Below are 20,622 nucleotides of genomic sequence, written 5' to 3' on the forward strand. Positions count from 1 at the left end.
AAAATGTAGCAAGTGCAAGGCTACAGTCTCACTTTTCAGCGCAAGCAGCAGAATTAGTAGCGCTTATTGTGGCACTCGAGAAACACGACAGGGCAGGAAGTGACGGTGTACAGTGACTCCACCTACATGACCTTGACCGTACATGCAGGATTAGCACGTAGGAGAAGGAGGGGCTATCTCTGTGCGGACGGCACTCCGGTGCAGCACGGATCTTTATTGGATAGGCTTATTAAGGCACTACAACACCCAGTGGCCATACCGGTCGTTAAATGCGCAGCACACACTAAGCTAACAGATTGTATCTCTTGCAGGAACGAAGCAGCAGTCGAAAGAAGCCAAAAAGGTTGCATATTCCCAAGATATTTTGAGTTTTGACACTGAGAATATTAAAGAAAAATAGTAACAACCATGTTAGTGCAAGAAGGAATTAATAAATTGTAGCTAACCCAACTAATGGAGATTCAAGGGAGTGCACCACAGGAAGAGCAGGAATTGTGGAAATGAAAGGCGTGTCCTTTATCACCCCCAGAAGCATTATGGGGACAAGACAGCACTGGGAAGCCGGTGTGAGGCCAGTAGCATTATTAAAGTTCGCGCTTGAACAGCTGCATTACCCTGCGCATGTAAATAGGAAGAGTCTTGCTGCTGCAATTGCGGAATACTGGTTCATTCCGAATTTGTTGGAGCACGTTGCACTATTTATGGTAAACTACATTGTGTGTCAAAAGTTTACTGCTTGGCATACACTGATAACAATTAGAGGGGTAATGCCTCAACCAAATGGTCCATTTCAGCATTTACATATCGACTATGTCGATATGCTGCAAGTATGTCATAGATATAGGTATCTATTAGTGGTTGTATGTCCCTTCTCTAGGTGGATTGAGGCATGTCCGTGTACACACCCTGATGCCACTTGCACAGCAAGGTTTTCAGTATGCAAAGTTTTCCTGAGATGGGGTGTGTGTGAAGTGATGAGATCTGACAATGGGCCACATTTTGTTAATGAGATATTTTATCAACTAGGGCTTATATTGAATATAAAGCACAAGTTTATCAACCTCAAGCAAATTGAATATGTGAGAGACTCAATGGCCTCCTTAAAGAAAGGTTTGCAAAGATTAAATTGACTTTGAAAAAGGGATGGCTATATTGCCTACCCCTAGCTTTATATGCCCTTAAGAATCAGCCAGGATCAGACCATCACCTCACCCCTCATGAACTAGTTACAGGGCAGCAAATTAGAATGCTCCTTACACCTCCATCTAGGAGTGGAAGTGATGGCCAGAGTGCAGCTAAAGCTTTAGGTGATGAATTGCATGACTATTTGACATGTATGACCTCGAGCATCTCTCTCCTTTCAGATCAAGTCAAGCACAAGGGGGGGTTGGTCTCAGAACACAGAAGAAGATCATTCAACAACCAACCCAAGTGAACTACTATCAGCACCTAAGTTATATGTTGGAGACCTAGTTCTCATTAAAAACGTTACTATAAAGTGGCATGAGCCAGGCTTTAATGGTCCCTTTTGCATTGAGAATATAACCCCTTCAGCTGTAAATGTCCAAGGAAGACGAGCTTGACTTCAGCTGAGTGACATTAAAACCTATTAAGGTGATTCCCGCCCTCCCATCGTTGCTGATCCAGAAGCAAGACAAGAAGAAGAATTTCAGCGTGTGCGGACTCGATCGATGATGAAGAAGAAGAAGGGCAATGGAGCAACCAGAAAATAATACCGATTTTGTATTTTCCTGAGATTCAGTGGACACTCCTTATAGATATTTCAGCAGGAGTGCAAAAACTTGCAGAGAATTTCAGGAATTTTGAAAATGAACATTTAGAAACACAATGAAGCATCGAAATTATGCTTAAATGTCAGTTCTAGATCAGAAATTGGAAAGGAGATCAGTATCCAGATTCATTTCGTGGTGAATACCAGTTCTAAGCAGTTAAACATATGGTACTTACTGACAGCGATGTTCATTGCCTTGTTCTTGCTGTCTTTGTGTTTGTACTTTGAGCTTATCCTGCTCTTGTTAGAAGAGACGTTGATATTCGCACTTTTTTACAGGATCCTAAAAATGGTCCATTGATAAGAAGACTTCTTATCGCAATAATTGAGCAGATTCTACAGTTGCAAGTGTAAGAAATGTGTTGATTGTATTAAAAATGAGAAATGTAGGTGCCAGCATGGTTCTAGAGAATGAACAAGTGCAACAAGTACCAGGATGGCGCGAGAAGGGAATGCCTATGTTTTTCTGCATAACATATGCCTGTACGATTACTCTCTTTTCTTTCTGTTTCTCATTTTTCACAGTCTCTATCATGTTAGTACTCCCACTGAGGTAGCAGTCCCTATGGTTCTTCCTACTGTGGGAACTTCCTTTCATATACTTCATGATACAAGTCTTCTAAAAGACACAGGAGAGATGCAGAGGAAGATGCAGAGGAAGATAATGAGGGGATAAATACCTATATATATAATGCAGCACACTTGGGTAATAACATGTGGTATCAGCCATGAGGGAAGTAGGGGAGATGACATCGAAGGAGATTTGCTACGTTTGCGCTCTCATCTCCTCTTCCATGAATACAGTGCAAACTTTCCTCTCCAGAGAAGTCCCAGGACCTGATGCGAGCTGCCTCATTCATCTTGCAGCATCTATGACTAGAGGACAATTTCAGGGAAGTTGGGCCACTTTACGATGGAGATCAAAATGGTTGTTTCCATTCAAGGATGATTATATCAAGACTACACGGATGGAAAAGGAACCTGCATGGGAGAGCAATATACTTGTGTATCCTGCAGCAGGACAATAAGAGGTAGTCATTGAAGACATGAAGAGAATGGCTTGCCCTGATATAACAGAAATAGCTGGATTGCCTGGATGTTGGGAACAAACTCAAGTCTCCGTCTATGGATGAGTGAAGTCCAAGAAGGGATGGGAAGGAGGATTGATGTCCTGTGCAGCTAATCTACTGAAGTCAGAATATGTGCAAGAGGTGCAGAGAGTAGCCAATGGGTGTTTGAAGTCATGGGCTAAGCATGCCAAACTACTGACATGGGTAGAAGATGAATCCAGTCCAGTGGTTGTGATTCCATTGGCGAATGCAACACTGTGCTTCTGAAGACTATTTATTTATTTATTAAATTTATATAGCGCGCAGGCAGCCCAGGGGCATTGTGGCACTGTTACTTGCAAGGAAGACTTAGTTACAATGTGAGCAGGTTGTGCCTTGGGTTACAGTAGGCAGTGACCTGTGATCAGATATACCACATAATACATCATACAATACAATTATGAGGGCTAGGCCATGTAATTGTTAGATGAACAGGGTCGTTTTCAGGGTTTTCCGAAAGGCGGTCAGTGAGGGTTCAGAGCGCATGGAAATGGACATGGAAAGAAGCATGTGGGAGACAACAAAGGCTGCAAAACTACAATTGACGTTTTCTCAAAGTGCTCGGAACTGGTCTCAGGAGTTTAGTCAGTACTATGCTCTGAGCCACTACAGGAATCAATATCCCTTTCCTCCTCCTCCTTCTCACCTGAGGTAACGCTGTTGTCCGGTCTTTGTCCTTCTTTCTTCTTCTTGCTCCTAGACCTTCGATCGAAGAGAAAGGGTCTCCCTCGGTCGGAAGCCACTCTGCTGCCTTTCTGTGATGGCAAGCAGGAGGGGCCCCCTTCCGACGAAGTCCAACACGAGGAAAAAAAGGCAGCCGGCAAAAAAAACCTCTTGAAGATGGCAGGTAAGGAATTCGCTGTGGATTGGCGGTGAAGGACTATGACTCCCAGAATGCAGCAGCAGAAGTAAGTATGAACCAGGAGAGAAGGCTGATCATGGAAACTTGCAAATGTCCAGAGGAATGGCTAAACCCAATGGGGAGACCCAAGGTGGAAGCCAAAAGGGAGAAAGGCTCCGGACAGAAAGCAGCCGAAGTCACCGCAAGCAGGTAACAAGGGCCGAGTGAACGGTAGATAACCGAGAGAAAAGAGGAACCAGAGAAAAGGACGGGAAGCGGCGCCAGGGGGGGCCGGAGGGAGAAAACAAGGGAAACCACAGAAGGAACGGAAGGCAAGGAGAAAACGGAAGGTAAGAGGAAAGCAACACCGCGTCAGACTCACAAGGAAAGCAGTGAGTTGCAACGCAGTGTCAGCCCGGAAAGGCGGGGCTTAAGAGCAGAAGTAAACAAAGAAAGACTAGACCCATACCCGCACCCGGAAGAAAGGGAAAGTGCTAACGGGAATACACTCATCTGTGTGGCCAAATGCGCCAGGTGAGGCGGCGCATGACTGTATGCCCCCCCCCGAAGAGATACCACCCGGCTTGCCAGGGTGGGATCGATGGAATTTTCGGACCAAAACAGGGGCATGGACATGTGATGCCGGTTCCCAGGAGTCCTCTGAATGGGGGAAACCCTTCCAATGAATGAGATATTCCAACCTGCCCCTTCTATATCTGGAATCTTGCACGGAGGCCACTTCATATTCTTCAGGGTTGGCGTCTTTGGAAGGTGTGATGGTCAGAATAGACCGAGCGAAGGGATCCGCCCTACATTCCTTGAGTAAAGAGGAATGGAATACCGGGTGAATATGTTTCATGTGATCAGGTAAGTGTAATCTGTAGGCAACAGGGTTTATCCGTTTGGAGATTGAGAAAGGACCCAGATATCGGGGAGATAGCTTAGATCTCTTCAGCCAGCGGGGTAAGTACCTTGTAGAGAGCCATACCTTGGTTCCTTCCTGCCATGAGGGAGACTGGAGTCGATGGGGGTTGGTTTGGTCGCAGTATCGGCGACGAGCGTTAACAAGACTTTGATAGGCTGTCTTGTGCGCGTCAGCGATTTTGACGAGTAAATCGTCCACAGAAGGAATGGCAGTGGCTTGTAAATTGTCAGGATTAATAGCTTTGGGGTGAATCCCATAAGAACAGAAAAAAGGGCTAAGAGAGGTGGCACTATGACTGCTGTTGTTGTATGAAAATTCTGCCAATGGTAGCAATGCCACCCAATTGTCCTGCTGGGAATTGATGTAGCATCGGAGGTATTGTTCTAACGTGGCATTGGTTCTCTCAGTTTCGCCGTTAGTCTGGGGGTGGAAACCTGAAGATAACGCTCTTTGTACTCCCAATTTGTTGCAAAGTGTCTTCCAGAAATGTGAGGTGTACTGACTTCCCCGGTCCGATATTATCTTGGCCGGAAGTCCATGCAGACGGAAGATATCACGGATGAAGACGGTAGCCATCTCGGACGCAGTGGGTATACCGGAAAGTGGGGTGAAATGTGCCATTTTGGTGAAAGTATCGACTGTGACCATGATACATGTACACCCTTCTGAAGGTGGTAATTCGACTATAAAGTCTGTTGCTATTGTGTTCCAAGGTCTTTCGGAAATGGAATCGTGTTGTAACAGACCGATCGGTCTCCTGGTATCGTATTTAGATCTGCAGCAGATGGGGCAAGACTGTACATAACTCTGGACCTCCTTAAGCATACCGGGCCACCAAAAATGTCATTGGAGTAGATCGATGGTTCCAGCGACACCCCGGTGTCCAGCCACCAGATTATCATGGCACCATCTCAAAGCCTGTAGCCTGGTAGACGAGTCAGGCAAGTACAATCTTTGTTTCTGAAACACCAAACCATCTCTGCTGGTGACATTGGGAGAGGCACAGGAGGCGGTATTTTGCCTAACCCTTTGAAGAAACGACGAGACTACACAAACCACTTGTTTGAGGGAGAACATGTATTCTGGCATGTTATGTGAAAGATTACCTGCAATAGGTATTTGTGAGAGAGCATCTGCCATGATATTCCTGGTTCCAGGCAAGTACGTAATGATGAAGTCAAATTGGGAAAAAATAATGTGCCCACCTGGCTTGTCTGGAGTTGACACACTCCATCTGTTGCAAGACTTTTACATTTTTGTGATCCGTTCTTATAGTGAATGGACAAATTGAGCCTTGGAGTAGGTGACGCCATTCTTCACATGCCATTTTGATGGCTAATAGTTCCTTTTCAAGAACAGAATAGTTCCTTTGGCTGGGTGTCAGTGTCTTGGATAGATAGGCCACTGGGTGTTCCAAGCCATTATGTTCTTGCAAATGAACAGCGCCTAAAGCTGCCGCTGATGCATCAGTCTCCACAATGAAAGGTAGGGTCTGGTCGGGCTGCTGAAGAATGGGAGCCGAGCAAAAGGCTGATTGTAACTGGACGAAGGCTTGATTGGCTTGTTCCGTCCACATAAATGGATGAACGTCTTTCTTGAGAAGAGAGGTAATGGGTAGAACCGTCCTTGAAAACCCTGAAATAAACCTTCGGTAGAAATTGCTTAGACCCAAGAATCTCTGCACTTCTTTCACTGAGGTGGGAACTGGCCATTCCAGGATAGCGGTAACCTTTCTGGGGTCCATTTGGACTCCCTCATGGGACAAGAGAAAGCCCAAGTAAGGAACTACGGAGGCTTGAAAGATGCATTTGTGTGGATTAACTAACAGATGATGTTCTTGCAATCTTTGGATCACTTGTCGGAGATGGGTCTTGTGTTCTGTCTTGGTGGTGGAAAATACTAAAATGTCATCCAGATATATAATGGTGTTGATAAAAAGAAGGTCTGAAAATATGCGGTCCATGAATCTTTGGAATGCTGCAGGGGCATTCACCAAAACAAAAGGCATGACCCGGTATTCAAAAAGTCCGTAAGGAGTACGGAACGCAGTCTTCCATTCGTCTCCAGCACGGACTCGCAAAAGATGATATGCTCTTCGGAGATCCAGTTTAGAAAAAACGACTGCGCCTTGTACCGCTTCTAGTACATCCTTTATCAGTGGCAGAGGGTAGCGGTCCCGTATGGTAACACTGTTGAGACCGCGAAAGTCTATGCAGGGACGAAGTTCATGGGTATCTTTTTTAGGGACAAAAAATAGTGAGGCTCCAGTCGGAGAACGGGAAGGTTGTATCAAGCCGTTTTCAAGGTTTTCATCGAGGTATGACCGCAGGACTTCCTTTTCCTTAAGAGAGAGGGAGAACATTCTTCCGAAAGGAACTAGAGCGTCCGGGATAAGATCAATAGAACAATCTTCTGGCCGGTGAGGAGGAAGGGCTTGTGGACCTTCACTGTTGAAAACTTCTTTGAGATCTTCCAGGTATACAGGAATGGGCAGAATCTCGGAAGCCGTCCTGACCACAGGGTCCACAGTAGTTGTGTCAACCTTGGTATAGTGCCTTTTCTGTAGACAGGTCTGGCAACAATAGTCAGAAGAAAATGCCATTTGGTTCTTCATCCAGTCTATTACCGGATTGTGCCTGCGTAACCACGTGATTCCCAGTATGACTGGAAAATGTGCAGCCTTGATGAGAATGAATTGGATGGTTTCTTCGTGATGGGTTACTGTCATAATGATCGGGATGGTGGAATGGGTGATAAGGCCAGAACATAACGGCTTTCCATCCACACCCTCCACCTTTTGGTTCTCTTCCTTTTCTTGTGTTTCTATACCCATCCGTTTGGCCCAGGATATGTCCATGAAACAAACAGCCGCTCCACAATCCACTAGAGCTAACACCTCTAGCCTTTCTTTGTTGGATAATAGCTGTATTCCCATAACCATAAGCCGGTTGTCATCGGACGGTAAGGTGGAAGTAACTGATAATGTTACGTAGGGACTTGTTGGTACACCTCGGAGCCTTGCCCCTTCTAGTTCCGAGGTTTCTCGTTTCCCTGGCGCCGTGGAGGAACAAAAGGGCAATCTCGTAGTATGTGTTTGTCGGAACCACAATACATACAAAGGTTGTTGTCTTTTCTCTTCTTTCTTTCTTCTGCAGTCAAAGGACCTCTCATGGTTCCAATCTGCATTGCCTCGTCGGGTACTGTGGAAGGTGAGGAGTAAATAGGGGTAGGAGATTCTAGCCGAAAAGGTAGACCACAATTCTTGCGCCGTTCACCTCGTCGTTCACTTAGTCGAAAAATCGATCTGGAGAACCGTGGAGATCAAATCGGAAAAAGTAGCTGGCCTTGGGGACCGGGCCAACTCATCCTTGAGTTCTTCCCTGAGGCCCCTGCGGAAAATAGTGTATTGCGCCGTATCCGGCCATCCAGTCTCTGCAGCCGTTCGTTTAAACAACGAAATGTAGGACAGTAGATCTGCCGTACCCTGTCGGATATCCAGCAATTCCTCATCGGCTACCTGGGCTGTCTCCTTTCTTTCAAAGGTGGTTTTGAATAGGGCGGTGAAGGCACCATAATCCTGGAGTAACGGGCTACCACTGGTTACTAGTGATGCTGCCATGCCAGAGCGTTGCCCATTAGGTTCGATATTAGAAAACCTATACGAGCCTTGTCGGACACATAAGTTTGAGGGCGAAAGGTAAAGTGAATTACACAGGCTTCCATAAAGTCTTTGTATCTCCGAGGGGATCCATCAAATTTACCGGATGTGAGTGGTAATGGAGGTAATTCAGTACGTAGTAATTCACGAGTAGCCATAGATTGTCAAAGATCAGCATTTTCTTTTTTCAGAGTCTGCCCCTCCTGGGTAAGGCTCTGTAGGGCAGCCACAACCTCCTGCATCTGTTCGGCAGTAGCCATGATGATGTTTCGTGGGCGTTGCAATCTCTCAAAGTGCTCGGAACTGGTCTCAGGAGTTGAGTCAGTACTATGCTCTGAGCCACTACAGGAATCAATATCCCCTTCCTCCTCCTCCTTCTCACCTGATGTAACGGTGTTGTCCGGTCTTTGTCCTTCTTTCTTCTTCTTGCTCCTAGACCTTCGATCGAAGAGAAAGGGTCTCCCTCGGTCGGAAGCCACTCTGCTGCCTTTCTGTGATGGCAAGCAGGAGGGGCCCCCTTCCGACGAAGTCCAACACGAGGAAAAAAAGCCAGCCGGCAAAAAAAACCTCTTGAAGATGGCAGGTAAGGAATTTGCTGTGGATTGGCGGTGAAGGACTATGACTCCCAGAATGCAGCAGCAGAAGTAAGTATGAACCAGGAGAGAAGGCTGATCGTGGAAACTTGCAAATGTCCAGAGGAATGGCTAAACCCAATGGGGAGACCCAAGGTGGAAGCCAAAAGGGAAAAAGGCTCCGGACAGAAAGCAGCCGAAGTCACCGCAAGCAGGTAACAAGGGCCGAGTGAACGGTAGATAACCGGGAGAAAAGAGGAACCAGAGAAAAGGACGGGAAGCGGCGCCAGGGGGGCCGGAGGGAGTAAACAAGGGAAACCACAGAAGGAACAGAAGGCAAGGAGAAAACAGAAGGTAAGAGGAAAGCAACACCGCGTCAGACTCACGAGGAAAGCAGTGAGCTGCAACGCAGTGTCAGCCTGGAAAGGCGGGGCTTAAGAGCAGAAGTAAACAAATAAAGACTAGACCCATACCCGCACCCGGAAGAAAGGGAAAGTGCTAAAGGGAATACACTCGTCTGTGTGGCCAAATGCACCAGGTGCGGCGGCGCATGACACGTTTCCAGAATGGGAGCAGGGACTGCCGCCCTGATGGATCTATATTGGGCTTGTGGGCCTAGGGACTGCATCAAGCTGCCCAAGGATTGGGGAGGAACATGCTCCATGGTGCTTATCCATGTTCCAGCATCAGTGATTCCTCAGAGTGACTTGAACAATGAAGAATTTCCAAAAGTATATGCCCATTTGAGAAAAAGAAGATCGATTGAATTTCTCAGTTGAACCAGAAGAGAAAATTACTTCTCAGCCAAGGCAATAGAAGCATTTGATTCCTTATGAGCACAGGTTGTTCAGCAAGACTACGTCAATATTTATTACTATATTTATGCCTGGGATCCAGACGATGGCCAATGCCAAATGTTTGCAAATTACGAGATGGGGGCTTCTGCAGACAATCAACACCACCATAAAGGGATTCAATGCTATCAGGGAAGAGCTGAGGGCCACACAACTAATGAACCTGCAGAACAGATATGTCCTTGATATGATCACAGCGATGGAAGGAGGAGTTTGCACCAAAATCGGGCCATCATGTTGCACATTCATACTTTCTCACGATGACGAGAATGGGACCTTGACAGAGGCCATAACATTGCTAATGAGACTGCATAACAAGATGGAAGACGAGACAGAGGACATTAAGGATGACAATTGGTTTGCTTCCATATTGTCATGGATTCCTCAGTAGATGGCAAACATCTTCAAGTTTCTTGGAGCTATATTGGTCATGGTGATATTTGGATTTTGTGTGAATAGGATAATAATTTCTCAATGCAAGAAGACGACAAAGAAAGCAGGAGGAATGAAGATCATAATTAATGTCGGATCTGGATTTGGACCCAAGGAATTGACTGATGAAGATGTCAAAAAATACATAAAGACCAGCGTCGTAGCACCTGAAGGAATGAAGTTCCTGGATCTAAAGAATCATACGAAGTACGTGGAACGATGGGTCTATTGTAATTCGAATGGACGGTGCAACTACATGACATGGAGTGTGGATGAACATGTCAAATCAGCCGGCACCCAGAGGGGGGTGAAGATTTGGACTCCGAAAAAGCACTTTTTCAATAGAAAATATCAAGATGTGGAGACCATTGAAGAGGTGGTCGATTACTTGACCAGAGGGGGGAATGTAGAAGAGCAGTTGCATACCTCTGCAGGAAATCCCGCCACCTACCTCCTATATGTTGGAAGCCTGAGATTGTGCCATGCTTGACACAAGCAGGTGTGATTATACCACAGCGAGTGTTTGAGAGAAGATATCCTCTGAGAAAACCCTATCACATGTATCCGTGAAGAAATGATAATCTGAGGGAGAAACTCCCTGAAGGAATTTGAAGAGGACCAAAAGAAGAGCTGGTGACATCACGAAAGACGAGCGTGATGCCCTGAGAATATTGGCTGAAGAAAATGCATGGATCTTACAGAAACTGATGACGAAGTTAAGAATCGAGTAAACGTTCATATGTGAAAAGAAGATTGCATGTGTGTGAAGCACTGCAAAAAATGCAACCGTTCAATGATTGTACAGACGCTGAAACACAAGTAGAGTAAGTGATCATAGAATGTGGCTATATGTAGTGAATAGGCCGCAGGGGAAGCCACCATTGTATAGAAACGGGACATGTCAAGAAATTAGTAAGCCAGGATCCATGGAGAGGAAAGGCAGAGAACTGTGTCTCAGCAAGAATAAGCCGAGATTGTGGAAACGAATGGCCAGGCTGTCTGGCCAGGTATCAAAAGCTGAAGCTGCCAAGGTTGGTTATTTATTCTTGAAGGCAGTGAACGTGAGAAGCTGAATCATGCCTTGTTAAGGTGCAAAGAAAGACCAACACGCACGCCAAGTTTTATTAATTTAAGACATTTAAATGCTGCAAAGTTGACCATATCGTGGTCTCCTGTCATTTGAGCCAAGGATGGAAATAGAGTTGAGCGTGGCATCCTAGAACAACAATAGTCAAAGCTTGTACTCCCATAGATTCCCACAGACAAGGATGCTTTGCAAACCCAAGTTCAAAGGCAAACTGCATGACAAAAGGCTTGGGTGATGAGAGATGTTGGGCTAATTGTGTAGGGAGGTAAAGTCAAGTCCACCTCCTTTCACCTGAGTTTGAGCTTACGTTCTGCTAAGTGAACTGAATTTTCCAGACATGGCACAAGCTTGCCAACCAATTGTAGAGGGCCGTATAATGAAGGGCCGTATAGTTTGAGAGCCATGCACTTAATAGTGTTAAATATTACATGGTTTTAGAGGTAGACATAAGTTGTCCACCTGAAAGTGGGCAGCAAATCACAATCCTAGTCCCTATGCAATGCATACTTAGATGTTCACCTTGACCCTACCACAATCCCTAGTAGGTTTTTCTTATTTGCCACCTAGTATGACATCACGGCTGTTGTATTTTCTGCATATAAGGATGTTTTGATGAGAAATGCATTGAAACCTCGAGCAAACTTCTGTTGATGTCCGTCGTAACTCCCTGTTTCAGATAATTGTTAATAAAACAGCACCTTTGCCATCTTCCTGAGTTGTTTTGATTATTTGATGTCAGAGTTATTCTGCATCCCCATCCGTTGCATGCACAGCACCAAAAGGGCCATATGCTCATCAGTATTATCCAAAGGCATGAGATCTTCTACTTCCCACCTGGCCTGGTATTGCCGGTAGTGGAGACCGAAGAAACTCAATAGAGCTTCTTAGTGGAGCTCTGCATCCCAGGTGCATCTGAGCACCAGCCCTACCTCTAGAAATAGTGTTATCAAGCGTTGTCTTTCTTTTGAGTGACTTCTTTCCACTGCTGAAGCCACATGCTTTGATTCAATGCATTACTCTCTCCAGAACTACACCATGCTGCTTCTTGCTAAACCCCAAACAGCAATGTTCGCTCTGCTAAATTTGTCACATTCTCCTCAAATTGTGCTGCTTCCTCTCCCGCCATGCATGACTTGGTTCAAAGAATGCACTGGTTATACCGGATAGTACTCCAAGGCTGAGAAGGACCTTGTCTGGGTAACATGCCCCGGAAACGAGTCAGTACCTGTGGCTCCTGTGAGGGGCTGGCAGTGAATTGTTTGGGGATTTGCCTTCAGGCTATGTCCAGAGAGGGACCAGTACCACGGGCAACCTGTCTGCAGCAGTTTAGCGTTTTGCCAGTGGTAAGGCTAGCTCTTTACCGGGCCAGGTAATGAAATAGCGATGACTTTCAGTGTTGGGGTGACATGTTATTTGTCACTAGGCCAAGACAATCCATCCCACTCATCATGGAGACTGTACAACAGTTGAAGCTAATATCTGGATGCAAAGCTATCTGGGAAAGGTCAAGGGTTCTCCATCTATCCAAATAGAATCTGAGTCTGAGAAGACAATTGGCACTCAGTGCGGCCTCCGTATTCGTATGATGCCTCTGGAATGGCTATGTGACAGGGAAGAAAGGCTCAAGAGGGACATGGATGCCCAGCAAAGAGGTATGGCCAATGATGTAAAGTGATGGAGAACCCTTATCCTGCACCTATGGGCCAGAATAATCATCATCAAAATGATCCTATTTCCAAACATATTATACATCTTCGAGAACATGTTGCCAAAGTTTTGGTGTCAGACATGCACTTAAAGAAGCTCCCCTCATGCAGAATCAAATGCCTAGAGGCGTTCTAAAGGCTGTGCAAGCCCCCATCCCTAGGGGAGTTGGTTTGCAAGGCATTAGAAGGTAAAAGAGAAGTTCCCACTTCTGCAAGTGAAGAGGTCTGTGGAGCCAACCAAGCGGACTCCGTGCTGTGAGTGGGAGTGGAGCCTGAATTGCCCTATCTGGGTCTGAGTTCTGGGACCTATGATTCAAGAGCGACCACCCTGACAATGATGAGGGGTGTGCTGGTGAGTGTGATCAGAGCAAGAGACTCAATGGTGGTGCCTGAACAACATACGGGACAATGAAACGCAGCAAAATACCAGAGGCACATTGCACTATGACGGGTGGCTAGAAAGTGAATGATGCGTGGCGGCACAGCCAGTCACTAGGGGTTGCTACTCCCATTTAGCGTTTTGGTGGGAGCCTGTGGGTTACTGAGATTATAGATCTGGACCTATAAATATGCTCAGGAAGGGACTGGGGAAATGCTGCTGAGTCTTCACGTAGATTGTATCAGAGGCTTGGCTACCATACTGAAGGAGAGGGTATAAACATTATCTGAGGCTTGGCTACCATAATGAAGGGGGCGGTGTAGACCTTATCAGAGCCTTGGGTACTGCACTGAAGGAGGGGGTGTAGACCTTATCAGAGGCTTTGGTACCGTAATGAAGGAGGGGATGTAGACATGATCAGAGGCTTGGATACCATACTGGAGTTGGTGTAGACCTTATCAGAGGCTTGGCTACCATGCTGAAGGAGGGGAGAGGGTTTAGATCTTATCAGAGCCTTGAGTACAGTACTGAAATGAGGGGGTGTAGACTTTATCTGAGGCTTGGCTACCATACTGAAGGAGGCGGTGTAGACCTTATCAGAGCCTTGGGTACTGCACTGAAGGAGGGGGTGTAGACCTTATCAGAGGCTTGGATACCATACTGAAGGAGTTGGTGTAGACCTTATCAGAGGCTTGGTTACCATACTGAAGTTGGGGGTTTAGATCTTATCAGAGTCTTGGGTATAGTACTGAAACGAGGGGGTGTAGACTTTATCTGAGGCTTGGCTACCATACTGAAGGAGGCGGTGTAGACGTTATCGAAGGCTTGGGTACTGTATTAAAGGAGGGGATGTAGACTATATCAGAGCCTTGGGTACCATACTGAAGGAGGGGGTGTAGACCTTTTCAGAGATTTGGCTACAATACTGAAGGAGGGAGTGTAGACGTTATCTGAAGCTTGGGTACTGTACTGAAGGAGGGGGTGTACACTGTATCAGAGGCTTGGGTACTGTACTGATGGAGAGGCTGGAGACCTTATCGGGGACCTGGGTACTGTACTGAAGGAGGGGGTGTAGACCTTATCTGATGCTCGGATACTGAATTGACAGAAGGGGTGTAGACCTTATCAGGGGCTTGGCTTCCATACTGAAGGAGGGGGTGTAGACTGTATCAGAGGCTTGGCTACCATACTGAAGGAGGGGGTGTAGACTTCATCAGAGGCTTGGGTCCCGTACTCATGGAGAGCGTGTAGATGTTATCTGAGGCTTGGGTACTGTACTGAAGGAGGGGGTGTAGACCGTATTGGAGGCTTGAGTACTGTACTGAAGGTGGGGGCATGGACCGTATCGTAGGCTTGGGTACTGTACTGAAGGAGGGGGTGTAGATGTTATCTGAGGCTTGGGTACTGTACTGAAGGAGGGGGTGTAGATAGTATCTGAGGCTTGGGTACTGTACTGAAGGAGGGGGTGTAGATGTTGGTTACTGTAGTGAAGGAGGTGGTGTAGACTTTATCGAATGCCTGGGTACTGTAGTGAAGGAGGCGGTGAAGACCTTATCAGATGCGTGGATGCTTATCAGATGCTTGTAGGTCGTATAGACCTTATCTGAGGCTTCAGTACTGTAATGAAGGTGAGGGTGTAAACCTTATCAGACGCTTGAGTACTGTACTGATGGAGGGGGTGTAAACCATATTGGAGCTTTGGGTACTGTAGTGAGGGGGTGGGGGAGCTGTAGAACTTTTCAGAGGCTTGGGTACCGTACTGATGGAGGGGGTGTAGACCTTTTCAGAGATTTGGCTACAATACTGAAGGAGGGAGTGTAGATGTTATCTGAAGCTTGGGTACTGTACTGAAGGAGGGGGTCTACACTGTATCAGAGGCTTGGGTACTGTACTGATGGAGAGGCTGGATACCTTATCGGGGACTTGGGTACTGTACTGGAGGAGGGGGTGTAGACCTTATCTGATGCTCGGATACTGAATTGACAGAAGGGGTGTAGACCTTATCAGGGGCTTGGCTTCCATACTGAAGGAGGGGGTGTAGACCGTATCAGAGGCTTGGCTACCATACTGAAGGAGGGGGTGTAGACCTCATCAGAGGCTTGGGTCCCGTACTGATGGAGAGGGTGTAGACGTTATCTGAGGCTTGGGTCCCGTACTGATGGAGAGGGTGTAGACGTTATCTGAGGCTTGGGTACTGTACTGAAGGAGGGGGTGTAGACCGTATTGGAGGCTTGAGTACTGTTCTGAAGGTGGGGGCGTAGACCGTATCGTAGGCTTGGGTACTGTACTGAAGGAGGGGGTGTAGACTTTTTCTGAGGCCTGGGTACTGTACTGAAGGAGGGGGTGAAGACAGTATCTGAGGCTTGGGTACTGTACTGAAGGAGGGGTGTAGAGGTTATCTGAGGCTTGGGTACTGTACTGAAGGAGCGGGTGTAGACAGTATCTGAGGCTTGGGTACTGTACTGAAGGAGGGGGTGTAGATGTTGGGTATTGTAGTGAAGGAGGTGGTGTAGACTTTATCGAATGCCTGGGTACTGTAGTGAAGGAGGCGGTGAAGACCTTATCAGATGCGTGGATGCTTATCAGATGCTTGGAGGTCATATAGAACTTATCTGAGGCTTGAGTACTGTAATGAAGGTGAGGGTGTAAACCTTATCAGACGCTTGAGTACTGTACTGATGGAGGGGGTGTAGACCATATTGGAGCTTTGGGTACTGTAGTGAGGGGGGGGGCTGTAGAACTTTTCAGAGGCTTGGGTACCGTACTGATGGAGGGGGTGTAGACATTATCTGAGTCTTAGGTACTATAATGAATGAGGGGTGTAGACCTTATTGGAGGATTGGGTATTGTACTGGAGGAGGGGCTGTAGACCTTATCTGAGGCTTGGGTACTTTACTGGAGGGGGGTAGACTATATTGGAGGCTTGGGTAGCGTACTGAAGGAGGGGGTGTGGATGTTACCGGAGACTTGGCTTCTGTACCTAAGGAGGGGGTGTAGACCTTATTGGAGGCGTGGGTACTGTACTGGAGGAGGGGCTCTAGTCCATATCAGAGGATTGGTACTGTACTGAAGGAGGGGCTGTAGACCTTATCTGAGGCTTGGGTACTGTACTGGAAGGGCTGTAGACCTTATTGGAGGCATGGGTACTGTACTGGAGAAGGGGCTCTAGTCCTTATCAGAGGATTGGGTACTGTACTGAAGGAGGGGCTGTAGACCTTATCTGAGGCTTGGGTACTGTACTGGAAGGGCTGTAGATCTTATTGGAGGCTTGGGTACTAGACTGATGGAGGGGGGTGTAGAACGTATCAGTGTCTTGGGTACCGTACCTAAGGACGGGGTGTAGACCATATTGCAGGCTTGGGTACTGTACTGGTAGAGGGTCTGTAGAACATATTGGGTCTTGGGTGCTGTACTGGAGGAGGGGCTGTAGACCTTAACAGAGGCTTGGGTACTCTATTGAAGGAGGGATTTTACCTTATCAGAGGCTTGTGTATTGTTCTCGAGGACAGCTCCTATTGGAGGACCAGCAAAATAGAAGTTGCTAATAAGATGTAGCCCAAAGTGGTTCACAGAGTGTAGGTCGGATCGCTGAGACAGAAGAGAATTGGAGGAGCCTGATGTCAGCTGTCCCAAGGACGAGCATAGTCATGTAAACTCACTTACTGTAGCCCAAGAACTGCTGCTGCTGCTTCCATTGACTTGGCTGGGGGAAAACCTGGGCTGGATTAGCAAAAAACAGGAAGCAGCATCCGAACGTTTGTAGACTGCAAAGGAGAAGCCTCTCTGTACAGGATCGTTGAATGCTCTATGGTCCCACCCTGGTGCCCAAGAACAGGTTGATCCTGTTTACTGAGGTCTGAGGTCTAAGAGAAGTAGATCAGTAAGCTCAAAGGTTGCTAGACCCAGCAATACTGACGGCAACGAATTGATACTACTGTGTTGCAAGAATAGCACCAACCTGAGAATTGAAGACTGGCGGGAGCTCATGTCCAAGCTGGCCACACTGGAGAGGGGGACTTTCAGGCCAGGGACCAGGTGGATCATTTTAAAGAGACCTAGAGAGAGGTCTGGGAGAGAGGTCTGAAGATGTGCCCTTTATTCAAACTGGGGGAGCTTGAGATTGACAAGGAGCACCCCCACTGAGGGGTGCCCACCTGTCAGGCAAGCGGCCTGCTTTGCACGGTACAGGGACTATCCAGCGGTCGTGAGGAACAGAGACTTGAGTCACTCGGTTGACTTGTGAACATGCTGAGACTGCACTGGATGTGTGGATGATCTGGAGAGTGACTCAAGCCCCATCGCAGGTATCTACTTCTGATGGAGATGATGACTGAGTCCCTTTGCAAACACTAATTTGGGGGAGGAGGTGAGGGCAGACCTCAGATGTGAGATGGGACTTGTATTGCCGCTCTGGGTGTTTGCATCTCAAAAGTCCTGAACGGACACACCCTTGACTGGATTGTTGTAGAATTTGCTGAATTTTTCTTGACTGAATTTGTTATGGGAGACTTATTTGACCTGATTAACCAAATAAATATATTAAAGAAAAGAAGAAAGGACTTGGGTGTGAGTAACAATGTACAAATGCAAACATTCTCAATAACTTTACCCCTTGTTCATCGAATATCTGTCGTCTCAATTAACAAATCGAGCACTAATAAGTATAATGTTTGATCTTTTTATCTCAACAGCCTGGAACCATCCCCTGACTGCGTGTCTGACTATGTTGCCGTCTACGACGGGCCCTTCGGAGCTTCACCGCTACTCGGCCAGATCTGCCAGAACTCTTACTACAACTTCACGTCCACATCAAACGTCATAACTGTCCAGTTTGTGAGCGGCCTGAGTGGCACCGATATGGGGTTCCAGGTTGTCTATTACGCATACAAGTGTGACACTGGCAGCATAGGTATGTTGTGGCGCTGTGCATGTGGGCAGTCGAGAAACATTGAATGCTAGTCTGGGGTTAGCCTTAAGGGTAGAGCTCGATGAACTTCTCAAAACCGGGCAAACCTTTTAGTGAAGGTTCGTCCCTATGGTTAGAATAGTGCAGGATTTTGGGGCAGATGACTCCAAAACAAACTGGTTGTGGGCTTCCAGGCCTTGCACAGCGATTTACTGGTATGACGTTCAGACAATCCACAGAGGGAGCAGGAGCTCTCTCTGGAACAGCTATTCCAGCCCGCAGCAGCCCACCTCCTTTAGCAGAACGACATGCAAGGCAATCGAGCACCGTTCTGTCCTGGTGGGCACTAGCTTGTAGGTAAGAGGTTCTTTACCCAAGCGTGCATACATAGCAGCCCATACTGCAGCTTCTTGTAAAACAACCACTCGAAGGAATCCACAACCGATCCCTCGCCTGCCTCTAAAATGGCCGCCCGCGCGTCCTCCACGAGAAGCATCACGTTGCCCAGCAACGCCACAGGGATTTAAATCCCTCCCTCCCGCCGGCAGGCGGAAGCCGGCCCGCATCCGGTAAGGCCCCTGTTGTACGCCTGTTATGCGCCGGATTGCGCTTAGCTGAGATCATCAGCGAAATTATAAGGTACTACTTTCTGACTCTTGGCCCTGTACCTCCTCTGCTCCCTCAATTGCTCTATCAGGCGATGGCCCCACCAGCCTCCGTTTGAATTTATATCCATAGCAAGTAACGTGCTGACCTGCACGCAGAGCAAATCCAAACACACTTGCCCACCCAGCAACCACGTATTACAAAGCTACACAGTGACCCAGCCAGCTACCTCCCATTCCATTTGGTGAAACAGCCTGAAGTAGCCCGCGCTACGAGATAACCTTCTGTCACGGTGCTGCAAGCCCCGCATATTGCCTCCAGAACTTAGATGTGCTCTAGTTTCTGACCCCAATTTGTACCTTGAATCAAAATGTGCCTTGATTTTGCTGCCCACACTTCATCTCATATCTAGTTGTGCTTTAGTTCTTGACCCCCATTTGTATCTTGATTCAAAATGTGCCTTGATTTTGCTGCCCACACTGCATCTCATATCTAGATGTGCCTTAGTTCTTGACCCACATTTGTATCTTGATTCAAAATGTGCCTTGATTTTGCTGCCCACACTGCATCTCATATCTAGATGTGCCTTAGTTCTTGACCCACATTTGTATCTTGATTCAAAATGTGCCTTGATTTTGCTGCCCACACTGCATGTCATATCTAGATAGACCTGAGCTCTAACCCATATTGCAACTTGTTTCTTAGTTTTCACTGGCCAAATTGCATTGCATTGCCCTTGCCCTTTATTGCTCGCTGCTCTCGCACCTAGATGCACCACTCGCTGACTGCCGCTCCCTGTATCCAGTGGCTCTGCTATCTAAACTCAGCCCCTACCTACTCTCGCCATGCCTCATCCTCAATCCACCAGCTCACCAGCTGCCCCACTGACATTACCCTCCAACATTCCTCCTACTTACTTCTTACCACCATTCTTCACAGAAAGCAACACCACAGCACATCATCCTCCACCTAGCATTACCTTTTACACTAGACCCACCAACTTCAGGCACTAACTCCTGGGTCTCCGTTCAAGATACCCTAGTATCACCCACCAAGCCCCACCTATCACACACAACACTCCTACTACGGTCAAACCATCCCCACCTACACCTGCCATGACGCACTCCAACCCTGCTTCACCTGCACCACTCAACACCACCCCTACCTCATCCAAACACACACACAACCTGCCGTGCGCCCTTATCAACGCTAGATCCATCCCTGCTCATGCCACTGAAATTCACGAACTCCTCATCAACCTGGACCTCGACATCCTAGCCATCACCGAGACCTGGCTTCATAGCGCTGCAGGGCCAGCCCTCAACCTTGCTGTCCCACAGGGTTACTCCATCATCAGGCAAGACTGCCTTTCTTCAGTAGGAGGTGGGGTAGCACTCATCCTGAAAGATCACCTTGAGGCCAGACAAATCACCTCTAACCTAGGTGACACCATAGACTCCCTAGCTATAAAAATCACCCTCTCCCCCAACTCCACCATCACCTTCAACCTTGTCTACCGCCCTCCTGGCCCACTACTGGAGTTCCATGAGAACTTTATACATCGCCTAAAAGAAAACCTAAAACTCACCTCCAAAAGCATCCTTTTAGGTGACCTTAACCTGGGGTACAACGATAAAAAGGACAAACCAGCTAAACCTCTTTCACTAGCCGTAAAAGAATTAGGCTTTGACCAAAAAATAACCTCACCCACACACAACAAAGGCCGTATCCTGGATTGGATAGCCGACCACAACT

General features: G+C 47.2%; 1 protein-coding gene across 1 annotated transcript in view; it reads left to right on the top strand.

The window, feature by feature from the left end:
• The window catches only part of LOC138473327 (deleted in malignant brain tumors 1 protein-like), a 119,704-nt gene extending 101,110 nt beyond the window's left edge, over positions 1 to 18,594 (top strand). Inside the window, exon 6 of the mRNA XM_069611996.1 lies at positions 18,047 to 18,594. Coding sequence (XP_069468097.1) covers positions 18,047 to 18,314 — 268 coding nt within the window. The 3' untranslated portion in view covers positions 18,315 to 18,594. The remainder of the gene's footprint in view (positions 1 to 18,046) is intronic.
• Positions 18,595 to 20,622: the final 2,028 nt, after the last annotated feature.

The sequence above is a fragment of the Ambystoma mexicanum genome, chromosome 8 (genome assembly GCF_040938575.1).
Source record: "Ambystoma mexicanum isolate Mex_15411 chromosome 8, UKY_AmexF1_1, whole genome shotgun sequence".
In the NCBI taxonomy this organism is placed as follows: domain Eukaryota; kingdom Metazoa; phylum Chordata; class Amphibia; order Caudata; family Ambystomatidae; genus Ambystoma; species Ambystoma mexicanum.